Source organism: Bubalus kerabau, chromosome 9 (assembly GCF_029407905.1).
Source record: "Bubalus kerabau isolate K-KA32 ecotype Philippines breed swamp buffalo chromosome 9, PCC_UOA_SB_1v2, whole genome shotgun sequence".
Classification (NCBI taxonomy): domain Eukaryota; kingdom Metazoa; phylum Chordata; class Mammalia; order Artiodactyla; family Bovidae; genus Bubalus; species Bubalus kerabau.
In genome coordinates, this window is record NC_073632.1 from 42,422,488 (window position 1) to 42,437,828 (window position 15,341).

General features: G+C 42.5%; 1 protein-coding gene across 2 annotated transcripts in view; it reads right to left on the minus strand.

Annotated features, from left to right (window-relative positions):
- The window catches only part of NT5DC1 (5'-nucleotidase domain containing 1), a 108,908-nt gene extending 98,595 nt beyond the window's left edge, over positions 1-10,313 (minus strand). Inside the window, exons 1-3 of one of the 2 annotated variants that reach the window (XM_055535124.1) lie at positions 10,033-10,313; positions 3,911-4,002; positions 2,203-2,274 (exon numbers count right to left, since the gene is read on the minus strand). In XM_055535124.1, coding sequence (XP_055391099.1) covers positions 2,203-2,274; positions 3,911-4,002; positions 10,033-10,125 — 257 coding nt within the window. In that variant the 5' untranslated portion in view covers positions 10,126-10,313. The remainder of the gene's footprint in view (positions 1-2,202; positions 2,275-3,910; positions 4,003-10,032) is intronic. The other variant, XM_055535123.1, reaches the window with a different exon arrangement.
- Between the last annotated feature and the right edge of the window lie 5,028 nt (positions 10,314-15,341).

Genomic DNA, 15,341 nt, shown 5'->3' on the forward strand with positions numbered 1-15,341 from the left:
TCTGAGGTCAATGCTGTGATAGGTGCCCCAGACCAATCTATAAACTACAACTTCTCTGGGAGAAATAGGACAAGCCTTGCCTAAGAAGTTGTCCATTAACCATGCAGATAAGACTTGCCTAACGGAACATAGAGGAAACAGCTGCAGGGACTAGGTGGGAAGCTGGCCTGTGGGGAGGAGGGAGCGCAACAGTCAGAGCAAGAGCTGAGGCCTGCAGGAGGAGAGATGTGCCTGGTACCCAGGGCTGCGCAAGCACAGGGACTATGAAGATGAAGACTGGGTAGTAATGTGCCACTCAAGGACATAAGGTAGCTAAAAACACAATGGGAAACAGTAAGATGAACGTGGCAAAACCTGGAACAGGAAGACAAGAAAGTAGCTATTTTTTGTGCTCAAAATACTGCTTTTACATCAGTTGGGCCTGGTTAAGAGAATCTTACCCTATAGAAAAACAGTTAATATTTCATGTAGTTTACTGTGAGAAATTATAATGCTAGACTGTGGTAGCAAAGCAAAATGAAGAAAATGGAAATGAAATAAGAAAGGCAAATGGAAGAAAATCACAATTAGGATCCTTTTTATAGAGAGGTTAACATTTATATAATAAAAGCTATATTAAAGGTGGAGGAATCTTGAGCAGGAAGTACGAAAAGGTACCTACTACGTTGTTTGAAAGCAGGCATCAAGGATATAAGCTTATAAACTCAGGAGGAGCTGGCCGGTTAGCCAAACTTGAATGGAGATGGTCAGACCTTGGGGAAATGATGTTGGGAATGGGGACAGACAGACAGACAGAACAAAGAAAGAAGTAAAGTTGCAGAATGATTTCTATTCTTTTAACCATGACTGAAGATAGCCAAGTACATTGTAAGAATCGGAAAGGGACATTAAAGGTCACGGTCAAAGCTGCATTGCGTGTATGTATGTACATATGTGTCTGTGTGTGTGTATATATATATATATATATATGTGTGTGTGTTTATTTATACATACAAATGAATACATACACTCATAGCTCTAGCTGCCTGAGAAAAAAAGATGCAAATGAATTACAAAATTATCAGAAGTGGAACGACATCTGCTCGAGCTAGCTCCACCTTAGGGGACAGTTTGGATAGAGTGTGAGCCTGTACTGTACAAAAGGAATGATGTACCCAAAGTGACGAGCATCCTCTTCTTGGACTCCAACTGAGTCAGCATAAATAATAAATCACACAACTGCACGGCCCTGTTAACTTGCCTGTACTGTAGTATTGGAAGGAAAATAGAGGCTTACCCCATGGTACCTTCTGTAAAACACAGAGCAGATGGCAGCTGCTTTTCCACTGCCTGTTCCGTGCTGTGCTAAGTCGCTTCAGTTGTGTGCAACTCTTTGCGACCGTACGGACTGTAGCCTGTCAGGCTCCTCTGTCCACGCTTGCCCTACTCTTATTAACACTCAAAGTGTTGGACTCACCTTCCCTGGTGGCTCAGATGGCAAAGAATCTGCCTGTGATGCAGGAGACCCAGGTTCAATCGCTGGGTCAGGAAGATCCCCTGGAGAAGGGAATAGCAACCCACTCCAGTATCCTTGCCTGGAGAATCCCATGGACAGAGGAACCTGGCGGGCTGTAGTTCATGGGGTTGCAAAGAGTCAGACACAACTGAGCAACTAACACTAAGTAACTAAGAAGAGGGAAGGAAAGGGAGTCAGCACTAAGCTTGGGACGGGGAGACACTGATGGACGCTGGAGGAATCTAGAAACACTTCCAGAAGCTGAGACACAACATGAGTCCTGTATGATGGGGGCAAATTTGGACAAGTGGAAGAAAGAGAGGTGTGCCTAGACCACCAATTCTACCCCATGTCCATTCTTTCCTTCTTCCTTAATAAAGAGAGCTTCAATTTTACTCCAGGTTAACATGATAAAATTCCCAGGCTCTTTTGCAGTAGAGGAGGTCAAAAAGCAAGTTAACATTCTACTGTATTTCCTGTGCAAGTATTTCTGATAAGCTAAATTTAAAGAATTAGACCTTTCAATCTAATGCTCCCAGATTTATATTTAAATGGATCCAACGATTCCTACAAAGACCTGCAGGCACACAGACAATCTCTCATCTGACTGACTAAAGTAATAATCTTGTTTAATCCATACCTTAACAGTCTAATCCTACATGGTAATACAAGAGTAAAGTTTCAACACCACAACTAAATTCTATTACCTGAGCACGGTGCCGTTATCTGCAAGTTTAATGAAGTTCCCATCTTCCAGATCCAGTGCCAAGCCCTTGCAACTGAAACAGAAAAGTCTGGTTACCAATCAGTTCACATACTTATTAACACTTAACTCAAGAAATAATAACTTATATTTTCAAAAAGTCATAATACTAAAAACAGACTCTGCCACCCAGGTGAATAACATGTTAATCAAACAAGTAAGCTCTTGAATTCTAAAATTCAAGAATTCTAAAATTAAATATCCGCAGAGCAAGTACATGAGGAAAACTGCTATGTGGGCAAAGGACAGCGTATTTAGTGTCTAAACTCTTTGAGCTGAGAAAAAAAAACTCAGAACAAAAAATGAGCACCATTGTATGCCTCTGCTAACATGTACAAATGTTTTTCATTAAATAAAACACACACAAACACACATTCATATTTTACAAGTTAAGATCTTAGCCAGAATCTTTTCTGTACTCTTTAGACTCTGCCTCAATTTAGGTCAGGCTATAAGAACTAGCCCTCTGGGCTAGGCATATTATTGAAAACCACTAAAAGAAAGTCAAACACTAAGTTTTAGGTTCTTCACTGTAAAAGACTTATGGAATTTGGGAAGAAAAGTGGGTTCAGAGTCATTATTATGAGTAATAAAAACAAGAAGGCATAATGGCCACCAAATACCAACAGAATGAAAAGAAAATGACAGGGTACTTTACAAGCATTATTTACTTTGGTCCACAGTAACATTTCCATAAGAATTTCATATAGCAAAATGTTTCTGTTTCTTCCTTTTCAGAAAGTGAGAAATCAAAAAGGACTAACCAAACACTGGAAGAGTGCATAATAGATGAACACCGTTGCTCTAGAATTATTTCTGGATGTATTTTTCATGTGTTTCAGGACAACTGTTAATTTTTAACTGAACAATTTAAAGTGGTTTAATAGGACTTTTGTTTGTTTTTATTGGTTAAATGAGGAAGAAAGACAAAGGAAACCTTGGGAAGTTGAGACTCCTAAGCCAGGAACGGAGTAAGCTGTCAAGAGTCTCTGTTATAGGAATATCTACCCAAATTACACAAAAACAGATGTCCTAATTCAGACACTTATTAAAAACATGGGGTAAAGACTCTGCCTGCCAACGCAGGAGACACCAGAGATACGGGTTGGATCCCTGGGTCAGGAAGATTGCTTGGAGCAGGAAATGGCAACCTGCTCCAGTATTCTTGCCTGGAAAATTCCAGGACAGAGAAGCTTGACAGGCTATTGTCCACAGGGTTGAAAAGAGCTGGACACAACCGAGCACGCATACGTGCACACACACACGCATTCAAAATATGATGATTTCCACCTCTTTTCACACAGTTCTGTATAGGAAGGGCAATAAAATAATTTTTTAATAAAAGATGTACATTTTAGAGACAGTTCTTAATCTCTGAAACTCTTAATAATGACAGACTTAACCTATGCAAAAATACCCAAATTAGTCACATTTGCTCTTAGCTTAATTTTCATACTTAACTAAGCAAGCCTAAAAATAGAAAGGACTTTAATTCATCAAATATAAAACTTTTAGTACAGAAGGCATTCTGTCCTTTGGCTCAACTTCACATTTCACTTTCTGTCTCCATGGAAGAGGAAGCATTAAAATTTTATCCACAAGAATTAAAAACCAGAGGGAATGTACAGACCTTTAAAAAAAAAGCTGCTTACCAGAAATCCCAATCCTCTGGGGTCACCGTGAGCAATCCCTTGTCATACCCTTTCTCCTTGACCAGGAACTGAGCAAAGCTATTATAAATGAGCTGTTAACAAAAAGGAAGAGAGATTAAATGTAAATTTCACTATGCCTTCTTAACTTCACAGGCCTGAAGACCTAATGGAATAAGCCACGAGATAGTTGGGAAGGAATCTGTATTATCTGTTAATTGTGAAGCTTGGCGGGTTAACATTCCTTCCCAGGAATTTATGCACTCCGGCGAGCCCCAGGTAGCTGCTGTCTTTTTTACACTATCAGTGTACAATTATACAACCAAGGACAATTATTAATCCTACTCCTGAAGCCTAGAGGGTTGGAGATCATTAAGACTTGACAAAGCTTTGTAAATTGATTTAACACTTCACCAGATGATAAACATACTGACCATTCTACATCCACCCCCTGTCCATCCTTTCCAGAAGGCCCCATGGCAGCTGATAACGCTATTTTATACACTTGAGCCCCACACAGTGGAGGCCACCCCACTGGCCCAGACCTTGGCACAATCTAAACCTAAATCAGCGTGCACTTAAAGAAAATCCCTGTCAAGGAAACCTAACACACACCAATCACAATCTGCTGTGTCAGCTTTAGCTCGCTTACCTCTCCCTGGAGAACAGGACCCTCAGTCCCTATCAGGAAATTTCCAACCTCCTAGCCAATCAGACCCTGTTTTTGCATTGCCGCATCTAACACTATAAAACACAGTCAAGCCCAAAATCTCTGGGGAAGAGTGCTCCACTGCTTGTGGGGCCACTGCACTCCCCCAATCCAGGAAACGTTTTCTCTAAATGAAGGAGCATCAAATTCATGACTACTTTTACTTTTGTCATTTGACACAGGGGAATCTCCCTTGTGGCTCAGCTGGCAAAGAATCCGCCTGCAATGTGGGAGACCTAGGTTTGATCCCTGAGTTGGGAAGTCCCCTGGAGAAGGGAAAGGCTACCCACTCCAGTATCCTGGCCTGGAGAATTCCATGGACTGTATAGTCCATGGGGTCACAAAGAATCGGGCACGATTTCTTTCTTCTATAGGGGAATCTCAAAGAGAAATACACATGAGGACCAGTCAGGTAATCTACAGGAGGAATCACGGCACCTTCATCAGACACAGGGACTCTCTCTTTTTATCCATTGTAAGAAAAGCTGAGGGGAAAGAAAAAAAAGAAAAAAACCTCTGGAAGCAAGCATAAAAGTAAACGCTCTGCTGACTGTCGACAGATTTCATTCTCAACAACAAAATTCCAGGGTTTTTGAGAGTGAACAGTGTCCAAGAGGACACACAGAGTATCCTGACCCTTCTTCTGCAGATGTTAGCCCATGACAGGTTTCAACAGCACTGGAATGGCACAGAAGGGAAGTGGGAATAGATACAGCAGCAAGAGTAGAAGGCCTCCCTGAGGGAGTGATGTCCAAACTGACACCTGCAGGACAGAGCAGTTAGCTGGGTGAATCCAGGGGGGAGAGGGCCACACAGGTCCAGGGGACACACAGCTCACACAGCTCAAGTTGGGGATTGGGGTTATGAGTGTCAGGAGATGAGTACAGAGAAAGCAAAGGCTCCTTGTCAAATAGAGCTGTTTCCTGTCAAAAGCTAATGAAAATGACTATACATGTACCCCACACAATGAGACCCTGATCCAGGTCAGCTGTTCAGAGTTACATTAAGTCAACACTATGTACAAACACTCCTCAACCCTGGAGGTGAGTCAGAACCACAGGTGATAGTTCTTAAAACCACCCAGAAATTCCAAGCCTCCAGGACAAGGTGGGGCCCCTACCAAATTCCTGAAACTGTGAGATGATTGAAAATCACTGACTTCTATGTTATATGAATTTTCACTCATATGAATTATCAATCATAAAATGTACTGAGTCACTCAAAGGTACAAAGTACTATGGACGATAAAAAAAAAAAAACACACGTCATGATCCTGCCTGCAAGAAACCAGTGCTCCGGGATTAAGAGATGTAAATCCCATGTGTAATGTAAATCCTCAGATGCTTAGAGCAGCGCATGGCATACAAGTAAATTCAATTTAGGTATTGCTATTATGTGCTGGTTAAAAAAAAAAAAGAAAAGCCCTGACTCATAGCCTTTGTTCATTTCCATGTTACAGATACCCTCTACAAGCTACCAATGGTTACTGCACACCATTAGACTTGCCTCTGGTCAAGGTAAGTATTTTCAGCCTTGGACAACTGGAATTTCTCACCCTTTGGCAATATTGATCAAGACACGGATACGTGATTCTAATAAGGTCAGATTCCTTCCCAAGGCAAAGAAACCTTTCCAACAGGGCTGCCTATGGGGCGCCCACAGCTGTATTTGAAGGAGAAGGTTCTATAATAGGAGAGAATGGGGTCAATATGTAAGGAAAAGCAGAGAAAAGCACTGCTGAGAAACACAGGGAAGGCTGTGTCTTTGAAAGCCCTCTTCCGTCCTAAGCCCTTGGCCCTTGAACCTTTTCCTTGCATTATCCTTGACTCACCCCAGAAGCCCTCATGGCATAGGGCCTCCACCACCCACCCCTTCCTCTCCGGGTCTAAGCTGCTAACTTACTTTCCCAACAGTCTCACCTGACTAATGATCATGCAGAATTCCCAGCGGTTGCAAACTGGTGCCCTGCGGGTCGTAGGCAGATCACAAATTATATCTGGTTCCCACTGAAGGATGCCAGATAAAATATGAAACTCCTAGGTCAATTGGATTTTCGGTTAAACAGCAAATAATTTTTTAATATAAGCATATCCCATGAGATAGTTGGAACACACATACACTAAAAATGTTTTTGTTCTTTGAAACTCAAATTGAACCAGATGTCCTGAGTTTTTCTTCACTGTATCTGGCGACCCCGTAATTCTGCTGTTTTGAAAATGAGTTGGCACTGAAAAAAACTGACAGACTTCTCACACAAGCTTCGATTTCTAACTTGTCTTGAGAGAATTATATCTGGCAAGACTGAGCTTCTATGCCCCACGGTAAATGCTGGCAGATGAGCACGGCTGTATATGTTCATTCTCCTGGCTGCCAGAGACCCCCACATTCCCCGTCGCACATTCAGGTTAACTGCCTGGCCCCGAACACTCCTGAGTCTGCAACTCCAGGACAAACAGGTGTCATCATTTCCAGGATGCTTTTCCTGAGCCCCTGTTGAGGTGACACACCCAGTTCCACATTGGCATAACACTTTGCACTTGTTAAATGGCTTTCCAGGTGGCGCTAGTGGTAAAGAACCCACCTGCCACTGCAGGAGACACAGAGACTCTGGTTCAATCCCTGGGTTGGGAAGATCCCCTGGAGGGAGGGCGTGGCAACCCACTCCAGTATTCTTGCCTGGCGAATTCCAAGGACAGAGGAGCCTGGTGGGCTATGGTCCATAGGGTCACAAAGAATCGGACATGACTGAGGCGACTTAGCACACAGCATGCTGCACTTACTAAATATGCCCATGAGGCACTCAGTGACCCACCATGCCAACACCACTGCCATCTCCAGTATTGTCTCCTGCCATTCCCCACCTTCTGCTTGACACCCAGCAGATCCAGGTGCTGTTTCTTATCTCTTGGTCCTTGCCTTGGCCATATTTCCTCTGCCTGAAATGTTCCTCTTTGCCTCCTCACCTGCCAATTGTCACTTCCTGTGCTGGGACCCAGCTCAAGCATCACTCACTCCAAGGCCTCCCTTTTGGGCTTTATAGCACACAGAAAGCCTGTGGTAGGCAGCAGAAACCTGCCGGCCAGTCCACCATGCGGGTGACCCTGGACAAGCTACTTACCCTTTCTGTGACTGTCCTCATCTCTAAAGGAGGTTAATAACATCTACCTCATACAGCTGTTGTAAGGATCAAACCAGTCTGTATCAGCAGAATGCTTATTAGAATAGTGACTGTGAGTGCCATATTCAGTTACTGAAATACCTATTATTTATTCAATCGTTTCATAATTATTTACTGAACTCTGCATATGCAGAGTCAGCTTGGTACACAGAACACACAATAAAGTCACAGATACTGAGGTCAAAGGTTCATGGCTCCAGGATCTAGGGGAAGGTTCCAACAAGTAAATAGGAAAAATTCAAGGCAGTGTATAAGTGCTATGAGAAATTAAGGTTTTATGGAAAACTGGAGGTAGGATCAGGATAAGAAAGTAAACTTTAGGGGGCCAGGCTACTTAATTTGAGACCTGCCAGATGAGGGGTCAGTGTAATGAAGAAAGGAGGGCCCTAGGCAGAGGTAACAGCCAAGCATCAGCAAGGGCCAGGCAAGCTTCCGTCAGCACAGGGGACCAAAGCTCACCCTCCAACATCCTTACCCATTACAAGGCCACCTGAGGACCTGTGTGTTTTCTCTGTACTCCTAATTCTATTATGGTGCTCAGCACACAGAAAGATTACTGAACCAAACAGAAAGAAAATGCACCAGATTACTGTTTTCAATCTTAAAATATCGCTTAGATTTGAAGCTTGTAGTAAAGAACTCTTGCTTTTGGGAAATCTTGGATTCTGAAATTGTATGCTCACACATGCACAAAATTGACTTTTAACAATATTTCCTTCAGAAGAAGGTGACTAGAGAGGAAGTGCAAGAAAATGTTAATCCGGGGGAAGATTTGAAAGGCAAAAGAAGGAAAATATGAATCAAAGACCTAGACAAAGTAGTGGCCAGAGAATCGAGGAGAAAAGTCTCCTTAACTCTCAACATGAGGAGGCAAACATCTGTACTGTGGGAAAGCAGGAACACACAACATTAGGAACACTACACTTTTTTTTAAAACCATCTGTACACAGAAAACAGGAGTAATTCATACACTGTTTTGACCTTTGACAGGTACCCGAACTGCTAACTGGGGCAGTGAACCTCATCTTAATGAGGAGCTGCCCTGGCTGATGTCTATTCCAGCTACTTGGCACTCTATCCTAAGTGGTCAGGCTGGACAATGATTCCAGTAGTAACTACAAAAGCCACCACTTGTGTCAGAAACAGCTCTCAGCATTATATATCCATTACCTTTTTAATCCTTGCAACAACCTTTCCAGGTAAATCCAATTATTAGCCCAGTTTTACAGATGAGGAAACTGAAACTAGACACAGGTTAAGTAATTTGTCCAAGGTCACAGCGCTAGTAACAGAGGAGCTAATGCCTTAAGCTAGGCAGTCTGGCTGCAAATTCCTAGCTTTGACGACCATAGCCAGTTTTTTTCTGTTTTGGATACCTAAATCTTTGACTTACCAAAAAAAAAATTTTTTTTGTTGTTAATTTCTCAAAATCAGTTTCCATGTGAAACTAAAGGAATGGGGGAGGGAGAACAATTCGCTTAAGGGTACAGATATGGAATCATACACATTCCACTTCCTGTTCCTTCCCTAAGTGCAGGAAGGGTCCGGGCTGTTGTTAGGATTAAAACTTGCGTGGAGCATGCAGTAGCCGAGCAATACTTAGTTCCTTCTCTTGGTAAAAGGCAAAATTAGGGCTAAGATCTTAATGACTTTCCGGTTAGTATTCTTTCCTAAGAAAAGAATACACCACACAATTTTCCCCAGACGGCAGTATTTAAAAACTGACAGGTGGTCGCATGGAAATGCAAAAGAAAAAAAAATGCAGCCAAAGACGAAGTCAAAAGTCGCTAACCAGGTGGCTGTATCAGCGCTCTGCTGGTAGCCAGAATGATTTGCTGAGACGCTCCAAAACCGGGGATCTGCAAAGGACACCCCCTGTTTCCCCGGCCCCGCCCTTGCTCTGCCCCAGGAACCGCTTCCCCAACCCAATCTTGCACAACTTGTCTTTCCTTCGCCCCTTTTCTTCTCTACCCATCTCTCAAACTAGGCTATGGGCTGGGCCAAAGAAGCCGGTGCCCAGAGCAAAGGCGGAGACGGCGTGGGGGGCGGGAGCCGAGGGGTGGGGTATGCACGCTTCATTTCGCCCCGCCTCGCGGCGGGAGGCCGAGTTGTGCGCAGAAGCGCGGCGGCTGCAGGGCCCGGCGACGCCCGCCTCCGCCGCCTAAACCGGGAGGAAACTCGAGCCGGCGCCACCAAGGAGGCTGCACGCTGGGTGGCCCGGCAGCCCCCGCCACTCACCCGGGCGCTCTCGGGCAGGTTGTAGCAACACAGAGTGTGGTCCAGGTCGAAGCCGACCACGTCGCAGGCGGCCAGGGAGAAGTGCTGAGCCATAGTTGCGCGCGGAGCTCCAGCGACTGCGTGGACGCCGGGAGGTGAGGAGAGCACACGGGCAAGACGCTGCGGGACTCCCTGGCGGGACGCGGCGGAGTGGGGCGGGGCTCTGGACGCCGCACGGCGGCCCCGCGCTCTTCCCGCGCCCGCGAGCCCCGCCCCCGACCACGCTTCTCTCCGCCCCCCGCAGCCGGCCTTCCAGGTGCCCAGCCTTCGGGTGACACCCCTAGGCCGGCTTCTGCCGCATTCTCACCACTCTGATCCCCGCCCCTAAGTCCGAAGGCGGGACATGACCAGGAGCGGAGCCACCGCTGCAGGGATTGGGGGCGTCGCTAAGTCCCTGTTGGTGCATAGCCTTTGCCACAAAATTAACTCGGGCTCCCCAGCGTTATCAAAGCACCAGAGAAACCGTGAGACAGCCCAAGTTAACAACTAACTCTTTACTCTTGGGTGCGAAATCATATAAGATTTTGGAGAAAATGTTATCCACTAAATACCCCTCTGCCCCAGGTAGCGTATAATTTGGAAGATTATTTTTTTGTCCGCAAGATCTCTAACCATGGATTGAATCAAAAATTTTACATCCCTTAGAAAATTCCTAAGTATATTTCTAAGTAAAATGGGGGACTTCAACATTTCACCCCTTGGAGCGTATTAGAAAATAAATTTGTTAGAAATCGTGAAGGACCATTTTTGCAAAGTGATGATGATTAAGGAAACCAATATTCGTTGTTATTTGATTATCTTACTTTTATTATAGTGAAGAATTTTTCCTATGAAAGGACTTTAGAAACTTCCTAAAACATGCTGCAGAAAAGAAAACTTTATGCAAAGAAGTTTTAAAATTTATACAACACACAGCGATTTGAATGACAATGTTCTCAATTCTCTCAAGGACTGTGTATAGCGAGTATCATTTTAGATGCACAGAAGAAAAGTTAATTCATAATGTACAGTGGATCCTTAGGGCATTTAATTCTGAGAACTCCTGGATATGAAGGGCTAGGACTCTGAGATTTTTTAAGTTGTTTACAAGAGAAAATACAAATCTTGACATTAAAAAGAGAATAGAAATGTATTATCTTTGTACTGCTTCTGTTTTAAATTTAAAAGAAGGCTTTGCCCAAAGGGAAAAAAACCAATAGTCATGACATAATGAAAATATAATAGATTGAGAATTATACTTAACCCTTACAAATACTAATCCTTATGAGGCTAATAGACCAATTAAGGAATTAATTTAGTACAATAAATAGTTCAACCTGGTAGGACACTTATTGTACCCAGTGGACCCATTTGAATAAATTAATAACTTGTTCCATTATGACTTGTGAAAGCCCCAAACAAATCTGTCTGGACTAGGAACAGGAAGGAATCCTCAAGAAAATCGAGCTATATTCACTGGTTAAAGCCCAACAGCCATGTCTTTAATACCTGTGAATCAAAAAAGAAAAAGCTGTATTATTTCATCACTTGAGCCTGTTTCTTTTTCGTGAATCTGTTGGCCATAGAATTGACCTTAGCATTCTTTTTTGGCCCCTGCATTAGAGTATGTCCCAAGGTCACACTACAGGTAGACTACACATTGAAGGCCACAAGTCTCCTTGGGGGATATTTTGTTTTACTGTGGGACTAGGCACTTCAGGGACTTCTCTTAGTAATGTAAATGTACACATGCACTCATTGCTAGAAGGAAGAGTATGAAAGGATTGGTTTTTCATGGCCTAAGTGGTCATGATCCTGGACTGGAGTTGGCCCTAAGACCTGGATATGCTTATCAATGGTCATATCTACTTGCCGAGAAACAACTCTTACATGCCTTATATTCCTCAAGGCCTTGTTTACAACAATTAGGAGGGTTTAGAAAATAACCTGACCCCATCATCCTGAATGAGCTGTCACTCATCATGACTTGCCATTCACCTTTCTTGGCCATTATCTTAAACCTCAGTCTAACTTCTGTAAGAACATGTGGGATGATCTCCCTCTTTTCCTTCACTCCCTACATAACCTTGAACTTAAATACTGACATTTACTTCATTTCATAGGCTTATTTTCAAAGGCAGATATTTTCTTTCTTTGTATATATTAAACTTTTATCAAATATAGTGCCATGCACACTTCTTCTGTTGTCAACCAGAAGTTCAGTGTTCTACTCAGACTCCAATTAATTTCTGTTTCTTCGAATGATATGTTAAATATGTCAGTATTAGGGACTGAATTATGTCCCCTCAAAGTTCGTATGTTGAAGCCCTAAGCCCCAATGTGACTACATTTGGGTATAGAGATTTAAGAAGGTAGGTATGGTTAAATAAGGTCATAAAATTGGGGACCTAATTCATTATGGCTTGTGTGATTATAAGAAGAGGAAATACACAAGGGATGCACATACATAGAGGAAAGGCCACTTGAGCACACAGGGAGAATGTTCAACCTGCTAGCAAGAGGAGAGATTTCACTGGAAATCAGCCCTACCTGCACCTTGATCTTGGACTTTCAGCTACCAGAACCGTGAGAAAATAATTTCCTGTTATTTAAGCCACTCAGTCTGTGGCTTTCTGTTAAGGCAGTCTCAGCAGACCGACGTATAGATGTTGTTTTGTCAAATGAGCAAATAACGTTAACATTAACATGTATTGTCTTAAAGATCTTTGGGGAAAGTATTAGTTGCTTAGTCGTGTCCAACTCTTTGCAGCTGTGGACTGTAGCCTGCCAGGATCCTCTGTCCATGGAATTCTCCAGACAAGAATATTTCCAGTATTCTTGGGAAGGGTTACCATTCTCTTCTCCAGGGGATCCCCATGATCCAGGACTGAACCTGGGTCTCCTGCACTGCAGGCAGATTCTTTAACATGGGAGCCACTGGAAAGTGAAAGTCGCTCAGTCATGTCTGACTCTCTGCCACCCCATGGACTACTGGAGTGGATAGCCGTTCCCTTCTCCAGGAGATCTTCCCAACCCGGGGATAGAACTCAGGTCTCCCACATAGCAGGCTGATTCTTTACCAGCTAAGCTACCAGGGAAGCCTTAAATGATGTGAAATTTGTTTAAATTATTTGTTAGTTTTAAAAATTTTGATACTTTTATTTGTATGTAATGTCAATACCATGCTGTGGAGTTTTAGGGTTTTTTTATTTAGTGTTCCATGTACAAATATATATACATTTTTTTCTTATAATTAGAAAGTTATAAAATAATTTTTAAATGCTCAGAAATAGGTTATGATTTTTATTGATCATTTTCTAGGTTTAAATATTATCATTATAACTGACCTGTATTTTAATAATGAAAATACTATAATTTAGGAAATTTAACCTTAGGTATGCCTTTTACTTAATTTGTTACTACCTAGGTAATAACTTTGTGATCAGCTAGCTTAAATTTTAGACACTAAAATAGCACATTAAGTGATATTTTATCGATTTATAATACTGTATTTTAACATATAAATTGTAAATATTCACCAGGCTTATTAAGGGGCGGGGAGGAGGAAAATAGTCTGTTTAATTTTTCGTTAGTTTAAAATGTGCTTTTCTAAATACTCCAAAATAAACATTATAATGTTCAACCTTTTATGTAATCTAAGCCAATCTACACATCTTCTCTGGATCATATAATTTGTTTAAGGGGGAATAATTAAGATTATTTAGTACTTTAAAATGTACAAATGCCTAAAAATTAAACTCTCTAAGTCATTTAGCGAAATAGAGCCAAAAACTTATTTATAATACTGGGCTGTGGCCTTAAGATGGCAGTAGTTCTGCATTAGGAATATTTTTCATTTGATTTCTTTAATCTTCAAATTTAAATACATTATTTTCTACTCTCCATTTCTCCTTTTGCCACAAGAGAGGCCTACCTAGAAATTTTACTGTAAGTTTTTTTTGTGTGTATTTATTTTTGATGGTGTAGGGGAGAATGGGATAGAATGAAGTCCTTTGGTTAAGAAACTGCTTATTAAGATTGTGTGTGAATTAAAAAACCAAAATGTTTACAATGTGAAATGAGTGCCTCTTGGAGAGAAAACTAAAATAATAACTAGCAAAATTGTGACTCAAACAGATCTCAAACGATGTAGCAGTGGATTGAAATTTAATTAGGACAAATGTTAAGTTTGGGGTTAGGGTCAAGTAATCAACTTTATCAGTCTGTTATGGAGCATCTCAACTGATTAGATGTTAAGTCCAGAAATAAAATATGGATAAACTCAAGGTGAACTCAGCTAGCTCTGATTTGAATTCAGTTTCTCTTTAATTGACTGTCACTTCACAATACTTCCCTTTGCCTTGGCTGTCTGAGGTATGAAGGTTCTAAATTGCAGAAGGTCTACCATGTTGTCAAAGAGTCTGGGAAGAGACTTTAGGTCCTTGGTTACTGACATCCATATAACTGCTTTTCCTCAGCTAGACCTTCCCTGTCAGTCTTTGGTTGCCTCTGGCCATATTGGCCACACTGGCCACACCATCAGCATCCATCCATGCTGCATAAATTCTGAAACACCTCTAGTTACAGTGTCATCAGGAAAATGGTTAGTTTGACCCCAACCATGAAATCATCCGTCACTCAGCCAACCTCTGCTCCTCTCTTGAATAATTCAAGGAAACCTTCACAGGAGACTTTCGGCTTTGGAGCCACAGAAAAGCAAGGTACGTGTTATGGTGAGGGAAGGCCGGGTAGCTGCCTCTGACCCTCTTTCTACGTAGCTGTGAGCTCACCCACTGTTCCTATTCTAGTGATTGCCCTGTGTTGTCATAGGACATTCTGCAAAGCTTTTGAAAAGAGAACTAGGATTCAATTCTCTCTGCTTTTGGATCCTCAAGCTCATGTGGAAGGTTCTCTTGTTTCCCATACAGGGGATTTAACCATGTAATGGGATAGAATGTAGGGTCCCTTTCTCAGAGACCCACACAAATGACTCACTCTGATGCTCTCCATTCTGTTTCCCTTGGGACTCATATTGTCAGATAAGATACAGAATGTCTTTCAAGTACAGATCAGATCAGATCAGTCGCTCGTATCCGACTCTTTGCGACCCCATGAATCGCAGCACGCCAGGCCTCCCTGTCCATCACCAACTCCCAGAGTTCACTCAGACTCACGTCCATCGAGTCAGTGATGCCATCCAGCCATCTCATCCTCTGTCATCCCCTTGTCCTCCTGCCCCCAGTCCCTCCCAGCATCAGAGTCTTTTCCAATGAGTCAACTCTTTGCATGAG